Source organism: Lichenostomus cassidix, chromosome 1 (genome assembly GCF_008360975.1).
Source record: "Lichenostomus cassidix isolate B80296 chromosome 1, HeHo_3.0, whole genome shotgun sequence".
In the NCBI taxonomy this organism is placed as follows: domain Eukaryota; kingdom Metazoa; phylum Chordata; class Aves; order Passeriformes; family Meliphagidae; genus Lichenostomus; species Lichenostomus cassidix.
Window position 1 is genome coordinate 84,315,894 of NC_139479.1, and position 18,336 is coordinate 84,334,229.

At 45.5% G+C, this 18,336-nt stretch overlaps 1 protein-coding gene across 4 annotated transcripts in view; it reads left to right on the forward strand.

Moving 5' to 3' along the window:
• Positions 1-15,014, forward strand: part of TENM4 (teneurin transmembrane protein 4) — a 917,609-nt gene extending 902,595 nt beyond the window's left edge. For all 4 annotated transcript variants that reach the window (XM_085066138.1, XM_085066148.1, XM_085066158.1 and 1 more), the window contains one exon: positions 7,327-15,014. In XM_085066138.1, the coding sequence (XP_084922264.1) occupies positions 7,327-8,085 (759 nt within the window). In that variant the 3' untranslated portion in view covers positions 8,086-15,014. The remainder of the gene's footprint in view (positions 1-7,326) is intronic.
• Positions 15,015-18,336: the final 3,322 nt, after the last annotated feature.

Genomic DNA, 18,336 nt, shown 5'->3' on the forward strand with positions numbered 1-18,336 from the left:
ATTCAGTGATAAAATTGGCAAGAAAAAAGGTTTTGCAGCCCAATAATTTCCCCATCTTCCTGTTGGGAATTACTCGGCTGAAATACAGGGGCAGCACTGTTAAAGGTTAGAACACAGGGTCAGGATTTGAGAGCCCTGGGTTAACTCTCAGCCCTACTGCTTATCAGTGTATGACCTTGAAAAAGTAATTTACCTCTCAGGATTCTCTTTCATCTTGTGGCCTGATTGTGTTCTGGGGTTGCTTTCATCTGTTTAGTGCAAATCCTCTTTAGTCTGAACTCCCACTTGCTATTGCTGTGTGTTCAAACATTGCAAGAGCAGTGAGGCACCAACATGCTTGGGGAGATCAGGACATGCTGTCAACATTTCTGTTAATAAAACGATAACAGTAGGCAATGGAATTGAATCAGTCTGCTCTCCTAGCCTCTTTATCTATAACTTCACTGAAATCTTGATGTTCTGCAGCAGATTCTTGAGGTACACATCTTAAACCAGGAGGTCACATTTCCTGATCCACAAAGGTATCACTGAGAGGTATGAACAAATTACTGTAGGTTGATAATAGTCGTGTATCAGTCCGTCACTGGCACTCAGCCTCACAGCCATGGTGAGGACAAGTTAAAATGCACCAGCTTCAACAAGAAATTTATATGAAGTGTCACTTAATAATATAGGAGGAGGAACTAAAAAAACCTCTGAATTTGCTACCATGACTGAGTAGATGCTTAAAAACTACTGTAGTACAGTAACCCAGTTGTGTTTTGGAGCTCAGAGACTCCCTTTTTGTTTCTTGTTTCCTTGGGGATTAAACAATAAAATGCTAACAGAAGTTATTTCTGTAATGAGAGAGAGCCTCAGGATTTTTCCTGCTCTCTGATGTGATGCAGTCTCCCTAGGCAAAGCTGTACAGGAGTGGTCAAACAGGGAAGGCTCATTCAGAGACTGCACAGGAGACCCATCTCTTCATGGGTATGTGCAGTAGATAATAACTCCCGCAGAACCACCACTGAAATTGTTTTTGGTAGTGTTATTATATTTTCATCATTAATTCATTATTTGTTCATTAATATTATTATTTGACTTATTGAATACCCGAATAACTTGAATGACAGCTTGAGATGAAGACTGACCTTTGCTCATACAGGCAGATGAACTGGAAATAAAATCAAGGAGAGCCCTCCTTTCCATCCGCCCATTTTAGGTGAATCTGCCTCAATGAGCAATAAGAAGAAAAGCAAATCTCCATGTCCCTCACAGGTTTTTAAAGCCAGAAGCTGCAGTGAGGGCTGTGCAGGGACCTGCTCGTTAAAGGAGGGCTTTATACAGCTGTCATGCTTCCAGATGAGTCACTTTGCACTCAGATGTTGAAAGTGGAATTTAACCATTGCAGGCTGTTTCATATTCTTCCCCTGGGTTATGACAGCAACAAAACATGAGCATTTTTATTTCAGTCTACAGTTGCAGGATCATGCTGTGATAGCAAGTGGCTCTTAAATGCTACAGAGCAGGATTCCCTTCCTTTCTGTCACACCCAGCATATTGTAGGCACATATTTGCATATACCAAATTCATTCACATATGATACCTGAACACATGATCCATTTTCTCCCACGCCTGTCCATGCATCCAACACTGATGGTTCACATAAAGTTCTGTTATTCCCAACCCTTCCAGGCATCAATACACTCTCCCAGACACAGTCCAGCCCTCCTTCCCATTGGTTATCTCTGTATTTATTGATGAAGCATGTGGAAGAAAATACAGACTTTTGAAAACTTCACATAGGAAATTACAAAATTAAACCAAGGTGAATGGAATACAGGAAACATTTTCAGATAACAAGACTGATCGAACTGTAAAATGGTCTTGCAGAGCATACAGAGTGAGCACTATTTCTTTTGTCATTTAAAAGTAGCCTGGACAAGGCATTGATCACTGAATTATGTGCCACAACTTTATCATCTCCATGTCTTCTGATCCCTAGTTTCCCTGGGTCACATACCTCCTTGTGACAGATCAAAGTGTATTTGTGCTTTTCCATTGGCATTGCTGATCAAAGCTGTGGCCCAGCAGATTGAGTCTGTTCTTTTATCAGAGAGAAACGACTATCAGGAGCACAGCAGCAAAGCAACTAACTCCAATAAATGGCTGCTTCGTCTCTCTTCAGAGTGCATAACCAGAGGGCTCTAGCATCTCCTTCCAAAACATTTTTGGTATTCGCCTTGCAGGTCTGGAAGATGGGAGAGATAATTCTGACTTTGAGCATCCAGCACCTCAAAAACAGCCAGCATGTCGTAAACCTTGCACTAACCCCCTGAAGCTCTGAAGTGACATTTAAAATCCAATACTCTGTTGTGCAGCACTTCCTCCCCCCTCCTCCCCACCACTGTGAGGCTGTCACTAAATTGTTTGTTGAACAAGTTCAGTGTTATTGGCCACTGGGGGACTCTGGGTGACCTCTGGCATATTGTGGAACTGCTGCACCTGAATCCAATTTCTCTTCTGGTTTTTTGTCATTGTTTTTTCTTTTCTTTTTTTTCCCCCTTCCCTTTTGTCTTGTTGAGCTGTCAGGTAATTGTTAGAGCCAGAACAACTCTATTTCCAGGGAGGGGTGTTTTGGAGTCAGCACTTGTATCATTATCTACATCCTGTTATTAACTACCCTTCTCTTCATCCCATGGGTACAGTCTTCAGGAAGGGTCCTTTTTTCTGCAGTACCTGTTACAGGCTTTGCTGAAAGAGTAGTTTTTGGCATCCCCTCTGGAGCAGCATTTTGGAGGCAAGGGCTGCTCTGGGATGCTCAGCCAGGAAGTGAGCTATAGGGCTGTGCTTTCTGGCAGAGCTTCTTCCAAGGACAATCTGTTTGAGGGACTGGCTCTGCCAGTGTTCATCATTCAGGGAGGGCATCCTAACATTGCAGGTGCTTTGGCCTGAGCTTGGACTGTCACACTGTCTGCATGCCTGTCCATCAGCCCCTAGTTACATTTTACAAATGCAGTGGTCAGTTTTCAAAGGAACTAATGCAGGGAAACGAGTTGAAGTCTCAAAGACATTATGCTCTTGAGGCTTTATGAAAATAGATGAGCAATATGTGAAAAGTGATGAGCGAGAGAAGGAGGCAAATCCTCTTACTTTTCCACATGAAATCTGCTTAATGAACTCAACCTGGTTATCCCCCTACAGCTGTGTACAGTGCTGGGGTGGAGGAGACGCCTCTCCTCTAAGCCCCTGAGCTAGTGCTCCTGTTTGGCTCATTCCCAGCCTGGCAGCATCCAGAGTACAGGCCTTGCTGGCCATGGCTCACCTCTGCAGCCTCATCCATCACCTCTCAGCCAACCTGCCTGCAGTGCAGCTGTGCTGATGGACACATCCAAAGGGGGATTGTCTCCAGGTGATGGCCACGTGGACTATAGGAAGGAGACTGATGGCTGAACAATGGCTTTGTTAACAGAGAGCTGCAGGGTAAATAAAAAGGGGCTTACGAAAAAGAGGGAGAGCAACTTTTTACACTGTACAATAGTGATAGGTCAAGGGAGAACAGTTTTAAATTAAAAGAGTAGAGATATAGATTAGATGTTAGGAAGAAGAAATTCTATTCCCAGGGAGCAGTGAGGCACCAGAACAGGTTGCCCAGACAAGATGTGGATATGCCATCCCTGAGATTGTTCAAGGTCAGGTTGGATGAGGCTTTGGGCAGCCTGGTCTAGTGGGTGGCATCCCTGCCCATGGTGGGGGGGGTTAGAACAAGATCATCTTTTAAGTCCCTTACAGACCTAGCTTTTCTATGATTCTATGATAAATAAGAAGGAGTTAAAAATGCTTTAATATTTCAGAGAAATTGTAACTTCCAAACCTTTTGGAAGAAGTAGCTTTCTGCGCTGTAAGCCATATGGCAGCAAGAGAAACACCTATCTGTCTATAATGGCACAAGGATAGAAAGAAACTTGGAAACATGTTCACGTATTTCACATCTTGGATCCTTGATGGGAAATTAAAGCTTTCAGTCTCACACTGGAAGGCGGTATTTAAAAACAACAGATGATAGGATCTGGTGATGGTATTTCAAATCCTCAAGAGGTGCCGGCAAAATGCAAGAGGCTATTCAGAGATCCCGGTAATGTGCCGCTCTCCTGAGCTTTGCAGCAGAGAACAAATGATGAAGGTCGTTCTCTTCTCTCCAAAGGGTTGTTACCAGATAAAGTGAAATGTCACCTAAGGACATCTGATTAAAAAAGACTGTGAGGAAAAACAAACCCAGCATATTTGTCACTCACATCGAGCAACAAATATTGAAATAAAATAGCAGTGAATTCCCTTCTTTCTTCAGTAAAACTGGTTTATAGATGCCTTGGTTTACAGTTACTAGAAGCAGCAGTATTTTTTAGAGAATAGCACATGCCACTACAGCTTTGGATGGAAATTTTCTGTTTCTTTTCCTTGCCAGTTTACTGAAATGAGTTCTAAGATTAAACAGAAATGGTAATTTCAAAGTCAGGGATACAGTGCCTCTTTGAACTACATATAATCTGTTTGCCTCCACCCTCTTTATATTCACAGCACAGCATACAAGCTTGAATTTGTTTGAATTTGTTGGTTGGGGTTTGCTTGAATTTGTTGGTTGGGGTTTCTTTTCTGTTGGATGTGTTTGCTTTTCCTTTTAAAAGAGTGCTGTTCCCAAATACACTCTTCTATCACAGAAATGCACTCAAAAAGTAATTTCGAAGTCATCCTGGGCTTGTTTTCAAGGTAACAGAGAGGCATTTAGTTATTGACATGGTTGATACATAAGTTTGAGCAACCTGGCGTAGTGGAAGGTGTCCCTGCCTGTGGCAGAAGGTTTGGAACTAGATGATCTTTAAGTCCCTTCCAGCTCAAACTATTCTGTGTTTCTAAGTGATGGTGAATCACAGAAAGGTTTGGGTTGGAAGGAACCTTAAAATATTCAGCATTACACCTTTGCACGTCTCACTTCCTACTTGCCTGTGTGAAAAAAAGATGGAGAGAACCCAGAAGTAACCAGTCCTCAATAGAAAACCCTTTGGTTGTGCTTTTGCTCTTGACTAAAACACCTAAAGGTAGGTCTCTGCTTGTGAATTTGGTATCCAGTGGTGTCCAGATCCACTGGTTTGTTGGGGCAGCCTAATTTGGAGGCACTCATAGAGGATCTTTATCTAATAATTTGCTCAGAATTGAAAACATACCTGCAGCTCATCAAGAATAAGGTGATGAAGACAAAATTGAAGTGGAACAGGGGCAACTTCTGTGCCCAATACTGCCTGACCTCCCCAAACTCCCTTCCCCAAGGTGATAATCAGTAGATGGTGCAATTAATTCCAGGAGCTCTTTATCCCTCAACTGCTGGTAAACAAGGTGATGTATATATAGATGGTGATACCTAGGTGATCACAGGACATGGCAGTGTGGCGCAGGAGACCTGATTTACATCCTTGAGTGAGCAGAGAATCAGTGTGAGTGCTGAGAGATGCCTTTTCCCATCACTTGATAAATATTACTGAGGCAAGTTGGAAGGGCAGCATGACATACAAAGTGGTAAAGGGACCACCTAGAGTTCACCTCTGTGAGATACACCTGAGAAGAGGAACTCTCCATTTAAAGCTCTTTGAAGAGGAAATAGCTAATAATCAAGGCTGTGCAGTGTGCAATTGCTTAGAACAATGAGTGTTTCATGGAGCCTAGAAGCCTAATTGCTCCATGTCCATCATCGCTGACATCTACATTAATTACGTCCATTTTTTTGCATAATTAGAGCACTTGTGCAATTGGCAAAGAAGCTGGGCTCGGCTCCCTATCAGTCTGTTAATTATATTGCTCTGTGAGGGGTGTGTGAGATGCCCCACAGGCAGGTTGGAGAAAACCAGAAAGAGCTCCTTTTTCATAGGAGATTGGTTCCTGCTCCACCTGCTATGCTGTCAGTCAAAAAGGGAAAAGGAGAAGGTACACCAGCCTGTTCAGCATTTTGAGTAAAAGTAATTTCTGGGAATTTTAATGTTTTACAACCCTAAATGTGCTTTTGAAGTTGTGTTGTTCTATTTCCGTATAGTTTTCTCTTTTGTCAGTCAAAACTGCTCATAACTTCTGAGTTGCAATGCTCAATCCTTTATTTTGTTTTTTTTAATACTTTATGACTCTTCCCGGCAAATGGCCACCATGGAAATGAGGGTTTATTTCACTTCCCTCACCATATTACAAGTCTTGTTTGAGAGGTCCACGCTGAAATGCCTGCATCACCTGAATTGTCTTCTTGCACCCAGGATGTGAGCCCTTGGCTTGTGGACAGTTTAAGGCAATATCCTTCATGGATTTTAAATTTCCTCAAAATAATTGGAGTGGAGCAAACTTTTCTTTGCAGCCTATTTTTAATCCTGGGTGTCATTACATTATTGAACTGAGCCGCTGGTAGTGCCAGGAGAGTTTTGTCACAGAATCCTGTTGCTTTTGTGAAATTTGAGCAAATAATTGTTCGTGAACAGGAGTCTGTAAGAAGCCAGCGCTGCCATGAATTGATGAGAGCATTTCCAGAGCATTTTGCAGTAATGATGAGCTGCTGACTTGCTGGATGCTTCCTCCATTATACACTAACAGCAAAAGTGACTTTGTATTACACCCGACTGCAAATGATCTGGGCTGTTGTTTCTCAGCAGTTTTTCCTTCAATATAAGCCAAAACTTGAGCATCAGGTGCAGTTGGCCTTAACTCAGGGAGCCTGGCAAATTGTAGAGGGTTTGCAGGAAATAGGTTTTGGATTTAATGCCTTCCTTGAGTTTTGAACAACCTGCTTTGGCCAGGCTGAAATGGAATACAGAGTGGTTATGGCCACTTTGAGGGTCATACAGGTCATGCAGGGCCTTTGAAGGCAGCACAAGGAGTTACAAAGTGGAGTTAAAATAGAAGAAACTTTTAACAATACTTCCACACTTCTCAGAAAATCTGAAAGCATTTGGTGAAGCATCATGGTCACAAGATGAATTGTTTCTCATACGCAGAAGAGCACTGAAACATAACCTAATTATGTGTCCAAACTCAACCCTCACACCACTGAGGCAAAAAATCCTTTTCTACCTCCACATCATTCTGTCTCTGAGATTAAATACAGTTCAGTTCACAGAAACAATGAGTCTTAGGGGGACAACACATCTCTTCCATGACAAAGAATTAAAATTCTGAAAAAATGTGATAAGGGGAAAAAAAATGGGCCTCCTCATTACATGTTTCCAGTATGTTCTACTGGTCTCCAGCATCCTAATAATGCCTTTGGGTCATCAGGTTTCTCTTTCTAATGTTTCTCTTCTTTCTCTCCCTGCTCAGTCCATTTTGGGGGTCCAGTGTGAAGTGCAGAAGCAGCTGAAGGCCTTTGTCACTCTGGAGCGCTTCGAACAGATCTACAGCTCCAGCATCGCCGGGTGCCGGCACGTCAAGAAGAACAAGAACTTTGCTGCTGGAGGCTCCATCTTCGGCAAGGGCGTCAAGTTTGCCATGAAGGACGGGCGGGTGGCCACCGACATCATCAGCGTGGCCAACGAGGACGGGCGGAGGATTGCAGCCATCCTGAACAACGCCCACTACCTGGAGAACTTGCACTTCACCATCGACGGCGTGGACACGCACTATTTCATCAAGCAGGGGCCGTCTGAGGGCGACCTGTCCATCCTGGGCCTCAGCGGCGGGCGGCGGACCCTGGAGAACGGCGTGAACGTGACAGTGTCCCAGATCAACACAGTGCTGGGCGGGAGGACTAGACGCTACACAGACATCCAGCTCCAGTTCGGCGCGCTGTGTCTAAACACGCGCTACGGGACCACCCTGGACGAGGAGAAGGCACGCGTCCTGGAGCTGGCCCGACAGCGCGCCGTCAGCCAAGCCTGGGCCCGGGAACAGCAGAGACTGCGGGATGGGGAGGAGGGTATTCGCTCGTGGACAGAAGGGGAGAAGCAGCAAGTGCTGAACACGGGCCGGGTACAGGGCTACGATGGCTATTTTGTGATCTCAGTGGAGCAGTACCCCGAACTCTCAGACAGCGCCAACAACATCCACTTCATGAGACAGAGCGAAATGGGCAGAAGGTGACAGAGAGGGTCAATGCGGTGACTTCTTGCCAAAGACAGCTACTCTTTTGTGGCCACTTACCTGACTGTGTTGTACTCAATCCTTTTTCTAAACTGAACAAGGTGGGGGGGAGGAAAATAGAAAGAGAAGGAATAATACGGTTGCACTGTAACTCATGCAACATACTTTTTTCCCTCTTTAATTTGGCCTTCACACGTTTTTTGCAATGAACAGAAGGTATATTTTGCCGTAGTGTGATCACAGTGAAATTTACTGTCTCTTGTCCTTTTTTTTTTTTCCTTTTGGTTCTTTTCTCCCCCTCTTTGTGAGGAATTCGAAGTGGGGAGTCGTCAACGTACGTCCTTAGGTGTAAGTGCAAAATGGGTGTCTGTGCTAACTTGTGTCATCCTAACCCTTTCTGATTTGGGGCAGGGACATAGCCTTCCACCTGGAACAGGGGGAGCCTGCAGCACACCAGAGAGCTCTTCCCAGAAAGAAAGGAGATGGAAGACAACGCTGATTCTGGTACTCTGAAAGTGACCGTCTGAATCATGTGCCTCAAAAGAGACCTTACAAGTAGTTTTCACGTTTCACTTGGGACATAAAGTGTTTCTTTGGGGGCTCCTGCTGAGCAGAAGTAGATTATAGAGGCAAAGGAGCTGATTATATTACCTTGCAAGATGATTCTCTTCCTTCCTGAACTGGAATAAAAAAAGAAAAAAAAAAAAATCAGTCTTTTTTCATTATGAGAGTAGATACTTTTTGGGTTTTTTTGTGTGTGCACAAATCCTGGTTTTAGTTAAATAACCTATCAAAGCCAAGAAAAGGGACTCTTGCTCTATTGAGAAAAGCTAAAATAAATCCTCTCTGATACATAGAGCTGTTCTATAGGTGGATTTAATGCACCCATGTTGTACATTTGCTGATGGCATAACTTCATTAAATGTATAGTGTTTCAGTACATGAGGCTACGTGTTTAACAGTCCACTGTGCTGTATCTGATAAAACCAGTTAATTTTTAGGAAGCTGATTTGAATTTAAAAGTAGTTATAGTATCCCAGTGACATACCACTGAAAATTAGAGCCAAACCCTGCTTTTTCTGATTCTGGAGCTTGTATTTATTGGCTGGGAAATGCAGTTTGGAGTAGCATGCTGGCAAGTCGTTTATGACTATGGCAGATAAATGTCTCCTGGGGACTTTGGCAGCGGGGATTTTAAAATGTTTAATAAGTAGCAACAGCTTGTGCGTGGTGGGACAAGAAGGAGAATATTGAAATCAACCCTCTTACTGTTTCTTACATGAGCTCGAATTTAACAGAGAGCCCAGTTGACTGTTAGCAGCAACGAGGGGGAGGTTGAATGGAAATGCCCACTACAGAGAGGACCAAGTGCTTTAATAAGAAACTGCTGACAAAGTTGCTCGGCATGCTAATGTAATTTGTATTCACATAACCTCTGTGCTCTGGTATTTGCAAGAGTCCTTGAAATTCAAGGGAGCAAGGAGATGAGCTCAGCATCCTCTTCCCTGCCTGGAACAGTCCTGTGCTGTTCCTGCAGGCAGAAGTGTTACCCCACCTCTCAGTGGAGCTCTGGCTGGAGGTGGCCAACCATGGTCCCAAATAGGTGTCTCTATCCCACTGACACCTTCATGTACCCTGACTCTAAGAGCTCTCTTTTGTCTCTCTGGGAACAGCTCAGTCCTGGCTTTTATTTTTTTTTACTCCATCCACTTTGGCTTTTCCCAGTTCTGCAGAGAGATAACCTGAGACGTGCAAGTCCATGCCAAGGCTATTTCCTTACTCGGAGTCCTATGGTGCAGCTGTGTCCTCAGAGGCAGCTCTTCTGCACTCATGCCACCACCACTGCCATCCTGCAGCACAGACTGATGCTCCTCTGCAGGACCTCTCCCCCAGGTACAGCGGGGGTGTGTGTTGGCCACGCAGTCCTCGAGCAGTGAAACATTGGCAGCCCCGGTGCTCTCACGGTTTCTCCGTACATGCTGGCTGCCAGCTCCGTCTGCCTTGCCTGTCTGTTCCCGGGTGCTTGCCAGGAGGAAGGTGATGGGATGGAAATTCCCCTAACAGACTGTTCCTCCTCCAGTTCTGAATCCCTAATACCTTGGCTGCGTGGCCATGGCCAACGGTATGGGTTTGATTTTTCTGTTCATCTCTCCTGCTCGCAGCAAGGGTGATGATGTTGGTGCTGTGTCCCAGCACTGTACTCTGAACCATCCCATGAAGCACAACACCTTTATTACTTTGGCAGGAGTGAACCACAGGCATCTGGAAAGGGTATCCAGTTCTGGCAGAGCCAGGTGGGAGAAGATGTGTTGGCCAGACCAGCTCCAGGCTTTGGCAAGGGAGCAGTGGCTTTGGCAGCTGCCTGCCAGAGATGGTTAAAAGGCCGTGGCATTGCCACCTGTGTGGATGGTGTGAAGCTCTTGGTAAGCCTCAGCTGCCCTGAGGATGCACCGGTGGGGGATAGGTTAGCCAAACCAGCAGTAGCCACCACTCGAAGGAAGCAGCACCTTCTTCCCAGTGCTATCCAGCTCCCTGCTTCCTCCTCTCCAAGTCACACCAGGGACAAATCCCTCTCACAACCTCAAACTTGTGATGGCTGTGGGTGTCTGAAACAGCATGAATGGAGCAAAAAGAGACCTGCAGAAAGCTGGGTCAAAAGGTATGAACCCCGGGAAAAGACCTGCAGGGCAGAGAGAGCTCAATGTGCCTCCCGTTTGCACTGCCCCGCTCTGAGCAGCTCTGAAGAGAAGTGGTGCTTCTGTATCCATCCCTGCCCATGTGTCACAGTGCTAAGAGGAGGAGTGCAAGAGTAAATGGGCCATGTTTCCACAGAGCCAAGAAAAGGGATTTGAGTGTAAAATATTCCTACTGGAACCCTGCCAGCCTGAGGCAGCACCTCTACAGCCTTATGCAGACTCTTCAGGTTATTACATGAGCTAATGACTTGGAGGAGTTCATCCAATTTTTCAAGAGTCTCCCAGTCCCACTGTGCATGTCCAGCATACCCAGAGCCAGGAGCCATCCTGCTCTGTGCCACGGCCAAGGCAAGCCCCTTGGGTTGCATTTCTCAGCATCCTCAAGCAGGACTGGGATGTGACTGTGCCTCTCTGCTTGCCAGGTCCATGATGGTCTTCTCCTGGGCCTGCACCCGGCGTGGGAACTATGGACATTTTGTCAAAAAGGGGAAAAAATATATATGTGAAAGTATATATATGTATATGTTGCTCCTGTCTATCAAAACAAAAACTTAAAAGAGATGGCTGTCTAATGCTGGGGAAAAGGCTGTCTAAAGATAGCAACTACATTCCTGAATCCTCAGCCTCTGTGAAAGTTTTCCACTTCAACTAGATGGCAAAACAAGAACATTTTCAGTCCTGAAGCCCTAAATTTACCCCTGCATTAGTGAAAAAGGCTTTTTCTACAGGATCCCAAGTGCATTTCCATGGAATGGGCTGTGAACACAAAGAGTTGTGCCCTCATCAAAGATCTGCACTCTGCTACTCACAAGCATTTCCACTCTACTGATGGCCCCACAGGCCTTTCCCAGCCTTTTTGTTGTCCCTTTTGCCTCCCCATGGGGCCATGCTGGCTGCCTGACCCTTCTTTGCTTGTGGGCAGGAGTGTAGTAATTCATTGCTTCCATAAGATTGGAAGGCCCTGGGAGCAAATCCCACAGCACTAAGCCCCTACCATAGGATAGGGGCAGCCATGCCCAGCCCCCCCAGCCATGGGCAGGAACAGTTCCCATTAGATCAGGTTGGTCAAAGCCCCATCCAACCTGGCCTTGAGCACTTCAAAAGATGGAACATCCACAGCTTCTCTGGGCAACCTGTGCCAGTGCCTCACTGCCCTCACAGAGAAGAATTTCTTCCTAATACCTAATATGCCCTCTCTCAGTTTGAAGCCATTCCCCCTTGTCCTATCACCCCATGCCTTTGTCCAAAGTCCCTCTCCAGCTCTCTTGGAGCCCCTTTAGCACTGGAAGGTCTCTAAGGACTCCCCAGAGTCTTCTCCAGACTGAACACTCCTAGCTGTCTCAGTCTGTCTCCATAGCAGAGGTGCTCCAGCCTTCTGAGCATCTTCATGGCCTCCTCATGTCCTACATGACAGCTCATCTTTGTCCTGTTGGGAGCCCCAGAACTGGATGCAGCACTCCAGATGGGATCTGGTAGGGGCAGAGCAGAGGGGCAGAATCCTTCCCCTTGCCCTGCTGTCCATGCTGCTGGTGATGCAGTCAGGACACATTTGGCTTTCTGAGCTGTGAGCTCACACTGATGGGTCATGTTGCGCTTCTCACCCAACAGCACCCCCAAATCTTTCCCCCTAGGGCTGCACTCCATCCATTCTCTGCCCAGCCTGTTTTTGTGCTTGGGATTAACCAGGCCCAACTGCAGGACCTTGCTGAACTTCATGAGGTTCACACTCAGGCCCACCACTCAGGCTTGTCAAGGTCCATCTGGATGGCATCCCTTCCCTCCAGCGTGTCTTCCACTGTGCCAGATCCTGTTTCAGAGGCCTGTTCAAAGGCAAGGCAGATCACCTGGGGAAAATGTCACTGTGCTTTAAGTCTCATGTGCTTTAAGGCTTGATTTTGAGAAGTCTTTTTTCTTTTACTCCCAAAAAGAGGACTCGCCCTTCACCAAAAGGAGTTTTCCATCAAAATATAAAGGTATAACTTCACTTATTTCAACTCTGGTCTTGTCTCCAGTCCAAAGGGTGGTGAGAAGGACCAAATCTCACAGCTCAGAGGAGAAAATCCAGTAGTCTGGAGCAGGGATTGCATCTGTCAGTGAGAGCAGTGAGGAGCAACAGTTCAAGTCTTCAGTATCTGGAGCTGACTCTGAAATATGCTCAATTTTTGAGGGGAAAACAGTGATGAAACCTACTTGGTGTAGCATCCAAACATGAGCAGTGCCATAAGGACTGTGTGGCCGAAAAACATCCTGTGTGCTCAGCCCAAGGGGAGAGGAGCAAGACTAATTAGGCGTCATGAGACATGCCACGTTCGTTTCCTCTGAGATCCTTATTTTATTTTATTTTTTTCCCTTTCAACTGAAGATTGGCACTTGGAAAAATCATTAAGCAGCAATGACCGGAGGGAATCATGCAGCTCATCATATCTTTGTCATCACAGCTATTGATCAGAGCCACAGTGAAAATGGGCCAACAACGCTAAACAACACCAGGCGAGAGCCGATGAGATGAAGGTCATTAAGAGCCCAGTGCTTGATTCAGGTTTAGAAGACACAGATGACTGGGAGCAGAGTCCCTGAGACACCATTTGGCCATAACTTAGAAACAGTGAGGGATTTCTGTAATATATCTGTAGTTGCTTTATTGAGCGTAGGGACCGGCATGAGATTCTGCTCAGTCTATTATACAGACAGTGTAACCAGAATAAATCAAAATTGTTAAAAAAAAAAAATCTAATAAAGTACTTTTTCAGCTGTGACTTGTAAGTGTCACCGTGATGGATGGCAGCGCAATCCATTATGCAAAGACAAGGCTCTTAACATGAAATTTTAGAATTCAATTTTACGATTTACAGAGAGGGCCCCCCTCGTATTTACGGCACAGCAGTCTGTTTTGATTCAATCTCTGCGTAATTGAAACCAGGGCCAGGGATCATGGTTAGTCCTGTGGCTGCTTTTTAAAAGGGGAGGAGAAATAATTGCCTATAACATTAATAATGGAGCCAGGGAGATCGCTTTGCTTGTTAAATCTTACTTTATCTCCTCGCCCTGGTGGCACTGCCAAACCTGGTGAATATGGACACTGTGCCTCCCTGCCAGGGATGTGTTTGATGGGATAAAATCTGGCTGCCATGTGGCCAGCAGCATCCTCCATCCCACGGTGGGCATGGCCTGGGGCATTTTTGCTCCTGTTGTTGCAGTCCTCCACAGGACAAGCGAGTTTTTCAGTACCTCTTTTTATTATAATCCCTCTTTTTATTATGATCACTAAGTAGTCCCCCGTTACACCAAAGAGTTTTCATGAGTTTTGTAAAAATAAATAAAAAAAAAACTCACAGCTTTCTTGTGTTTGGTTTTTTTAGTTTTTGGGGGTTTTCATTTGTTTTGGGGCTGCGTTTTTTTTAATCTCTAGAATATATTTAAATATAATTACTTGCGACTATAGAGCAAACTTCAAACAGACCCCACAGGGACACGCAGGGCCCTGTCCAGGACCCCCCTTCTGGCTCCTGGATGAAGGGCCACTGCATGTCCTGGGGGCCATTTCCTGTGGCAGCTTTCCATCCTCTGCCACCCCAACCAAAAACATCCAGCCCACCCAAGGGAAACCCTTTGTGTTTCTTTCCTGCTCTCCTTTCATTACCATAAAACGTTGTGTTCTTGACCAAGTGTTACATAGCTCAGCTGTTAACTCCCATTCCAGAGGTCAGTGCTTTCTGGGGAGCGTAGAAAACCACAAATGAAAATTAACTAAAAATATATATACACATATATATAATTTTTTTCCTTAGAGATGGAAACTGTTCGAGCAAACAATAAATCTTTCAAAAAAGAAAATTAAAGTGTTTGGACAGTTTGCAGATGTTATTGAAATAACCAAGCAAAGAATCACACTTTTCTATTAAAAAGAAAAATGTTTATTTTGTGAGAGGACTTCTAATGCAGCTCCAGCTGAGAAGAGGACTTTGTATCAAAGCTGCATCTGTAAGCCCAGCACTGAAGACTCTTGTCATTACCCTGTGTAATAATTTTCCTGAAGTCTGGAACTAATTTTTTGAGAAATTTTTTTTCTCGATACTTTGTGTTTCTAATACTGTATTCTTGATTATGTAAATACAACCAGGCTGTAAATAAGTGCAGATGTAGATACCTTCTAGGAAAAAAAAAAAAAAAAAGCAGACAGAAATGACCATGTGTAGCCTTCAGTGACAAATAAAAGAATATTTTGTGTTTAAATAGAGCGTTCGGGTTTTTTTCTGAGAACATGTTGACTTTCTTCACCCCAGCTGTTTGGTCCTTACATGGAAGATGGACCTGGCAAAAGAGGGGACCAAAATATCCCCCCACTCCTAGATGTGTGTTGAGGGAAATTCTTGTGTGGTCCTTGGGGACAGCCTGATGGGAAGATGAAACAAGACTGGGTAGCAATCACTGGAGGAGGAGCAGGGAGTTGCTATCCAGGTTTACTGCCTGAGCAGGCTCTGCTCTCCAAAACCAGGAGAAACTGGGTCTTTTAGAATAACAGCAGAGTCCAGCATTGCTGTGTGGATCCGATGACACCAAGTCCCCTCTTTGCTGTCCCTGTGCTATGCCAAGCAGGATGGACTCCTTCAGCCTCATGGCACAAAGTCTACTTTCCAGCTGCTGGATAGTTTCAGTTTTTCCATCCATGGCATGCTTGGCCTCCTTACCTTCACCAGGACAGTTTCACTTACATTGTGCACCAGGCAGGGTCTTGCTGCTATGCTCAGAGAGTTTTGTCTCCAAGGAAGGCAATGGCCCCTTCTTTCTTGCCCAAGAAAGTGGCTATTGAGATAATTACCCAGCAACCTTGATGTCCTCCCCTGAGCCCCTGTTTTCCCGTGGGTCAGGTCTGTAGCCTTTTCTCCAAGTCAGGTGCATTAGTTTGCACCAGGCTGTTACTTTTCCCAGGCTGTGCTTAGCCAGGGAATTCAGATCACCCTGCCACAGTGACCTGCCAGCCCCAGTACCTGCCATCCATCTCTCCCTGTGCCACCTGCAGTTTATCATCAGAAGAGACCCTGCCTTAGATCACTGATAATTGTATTAAAATGCACTGGACCAAGGACTAATCCCCGAGGGTAGCCAAGGAAACAGCAACATCTTAAGTTGTCGGCAAACCAGGTTTGTCTCTGCCTCATGTGGTCGTGCCAGATAAGAGCAATGTTTTAATGAAAATATTATGGGTAGTAAATCAAGTGCTTTTGGGAGAGCCACCCTGCCATGCCAGTCCGATAGGCCAGGGCAGACTTATCACATCATGTCTTTAATAGGGGCCTTAGCCTGAGGACTCTGGCTTATCTTTCAGAACACTACAAGGAGATTCTCCTTGCTTTTAAGGTGGAAGCACAGAAAAAAAATCTGTCCTGCATTCCCACAGGAAGCAACTAAAGCCTCAGCCATGGACCACATCTCGTATATAGTTTAAAAGTACTAAAACCAAAGAATGGTAAGAAATGAAACACAGGTAGAGCACAAGTGACCCTTCAAAGGTGTAAGTCCAAGGCAGAGAAAAGTTGAGCTGCTGCTGAGAGCAGGGATAGAGGCTCTTCTGCAAAGAGTGATTTGATTTTAAAAAATTATCTGGTTGTTAATTTATCGCTTTGAAACAACTGAGCTTGGCCTTTGTCAAATTATGACAGTTCTGGTTTGAAACAGTCATTTTTAGGTGATGATCATTTGCAGAAAATTTTCCAGGTCACAGGAGCTCCTCTGCAGCCTGCTGAAATGACAGTCCAGGCAAGGGAACCTCATGAATTATTGTGAGTTGGATGTTTTAAACACATTTCTTGGGTTCTGTCTAAAAAAACTGCTCCAACCACCAACCCACTACATAAGCCACAAGCTCCAACACCTCCTTCTCCTCCAGCACAGTGTTTGCAAAACCACAAGCCTCCCCAAGCCCAGCCAGCACATCCTAGTCAGGATTGACTCAGAGAAGGATGGGAAGGAATATAGGAACAGCATCAGCACCGCATCCTTACCGTTAGCAGCACAGCATGTTTGGGCCTAAAACCAGCTAATCTCCCACTCTCTGAATTAAATGAAACAGAACCACAGGCAAAACATGGCTCTGAGTTTTGAACTCAACCTGCTGCATTACTCAGTCTGCTTGAGCATCTCCAAGTTTCTCTCGCAAGACACAGAGTGGAGTTTTTTTACCCAAAGCTCAGAAAACATTTTTTTACCCCAGGGTTTCTCAGGCAGGAGTCAGTGGGCAGATCATAAGAGCAAGTTTGTTCAGCAAAGCCAGCAACACCAGTTGGATGCTTCAAGCCAGCAGGACCATGCGATGGCTTTGATTTCTGCCTGCAAGAGCAGGAGATGAGAGGAGTCTGTTAAGTCATTGCTAGGCTGTAATTTTCCAGCCAGAAGACACTCGTGTCCTCCAGGAGTTTTACACAACCAGACCTCAGTGTAGAATCACAGAATCTTTTAGGCTGGAAAAGCCCTCTGAGATCATTGAGTCCAACCATTAACCCAGCATTGCCAAGCCCACCACTAAACCATGTTCTCAAGTGCCCTACCTTCACATCTTTTGAATCCTTTCAGGGATGGTGACTCCACCCCTTCTCTGGGCAGCTGTTTTCATTGCCTCACAAGCCTCTTGAAGAATTTTTGGTGAACTGCCTTGCAGCAGGGACAGTTTTGGGCCATTGCAGGAGTGCTGTTTGTACTCCTCAGGCTCTGGTGGGGGCTGAGGAAGAGAAGCCATGAGCCACCAGCAGCAACAAGCAGAGAAATTTCCAGAAACAAAGTGGATAAGGACGAGCACAAAAAAAATCCAGCTTTGTACTGGACACATGTGGAAAGTCACCCAGTGGATCTCAGCATTCCTGGGTTTTGGTCCAGGAGCCTGAAAGGGCAGCTGTAAGAGTGTTCTGTCTGTGGTTTTAGGCATATTCTGCCCTCAATCCAGGGCCCTCTCCTGTTCATTCCTGCCTCTTCTGTACCTTCTTGCTTGGGTCAGCTCTGCTTTGGGGCAAATAGTTGGGGCAAGAGGATGCTGTGCATGGCATTGCTCTGTCTCTCCTGCAGACCATCCCCTGTGCTCCCTTGCCTCTGGATGTCATTTCAGAAAATCCCACCTCCAGCATGTGATAGGGCAGCACCAAGGGAGGTCTCCTGCACACCCATGGCTTTGGGCAGCTCAGGGTTTCACAGCTACACAGCACAGTAGCCCATCAAGGTGTGCTGCTCACAGCCCACAGCTGAAAGGAAGCTGTATATTCAGCTGTATTTCACATCTGTACTCATGGAAATAAGTGTTCCTTTTTCAGAGGAGCAGCCTCAAGATGGATTTTCTTGTATTTATGTGCATTTAAGAGACTCTTCCCTCCCTTCCTGCTCTTCCACCCCGCTGTCACCAAGACACACTCCCATGCCTGCTCTCCTCCCTGCAGGTGCACTTTGAGCCAGCAAAGCACCCTGTGATTGCTCCGTGCCCTACATCCCCAGGTCTTGTCATCTGGCAGCTTTTCTAAACACGGCTTTCTTCCTCTCAGCAATTCTGGGGGGACCTTGAGAAATGACTGCA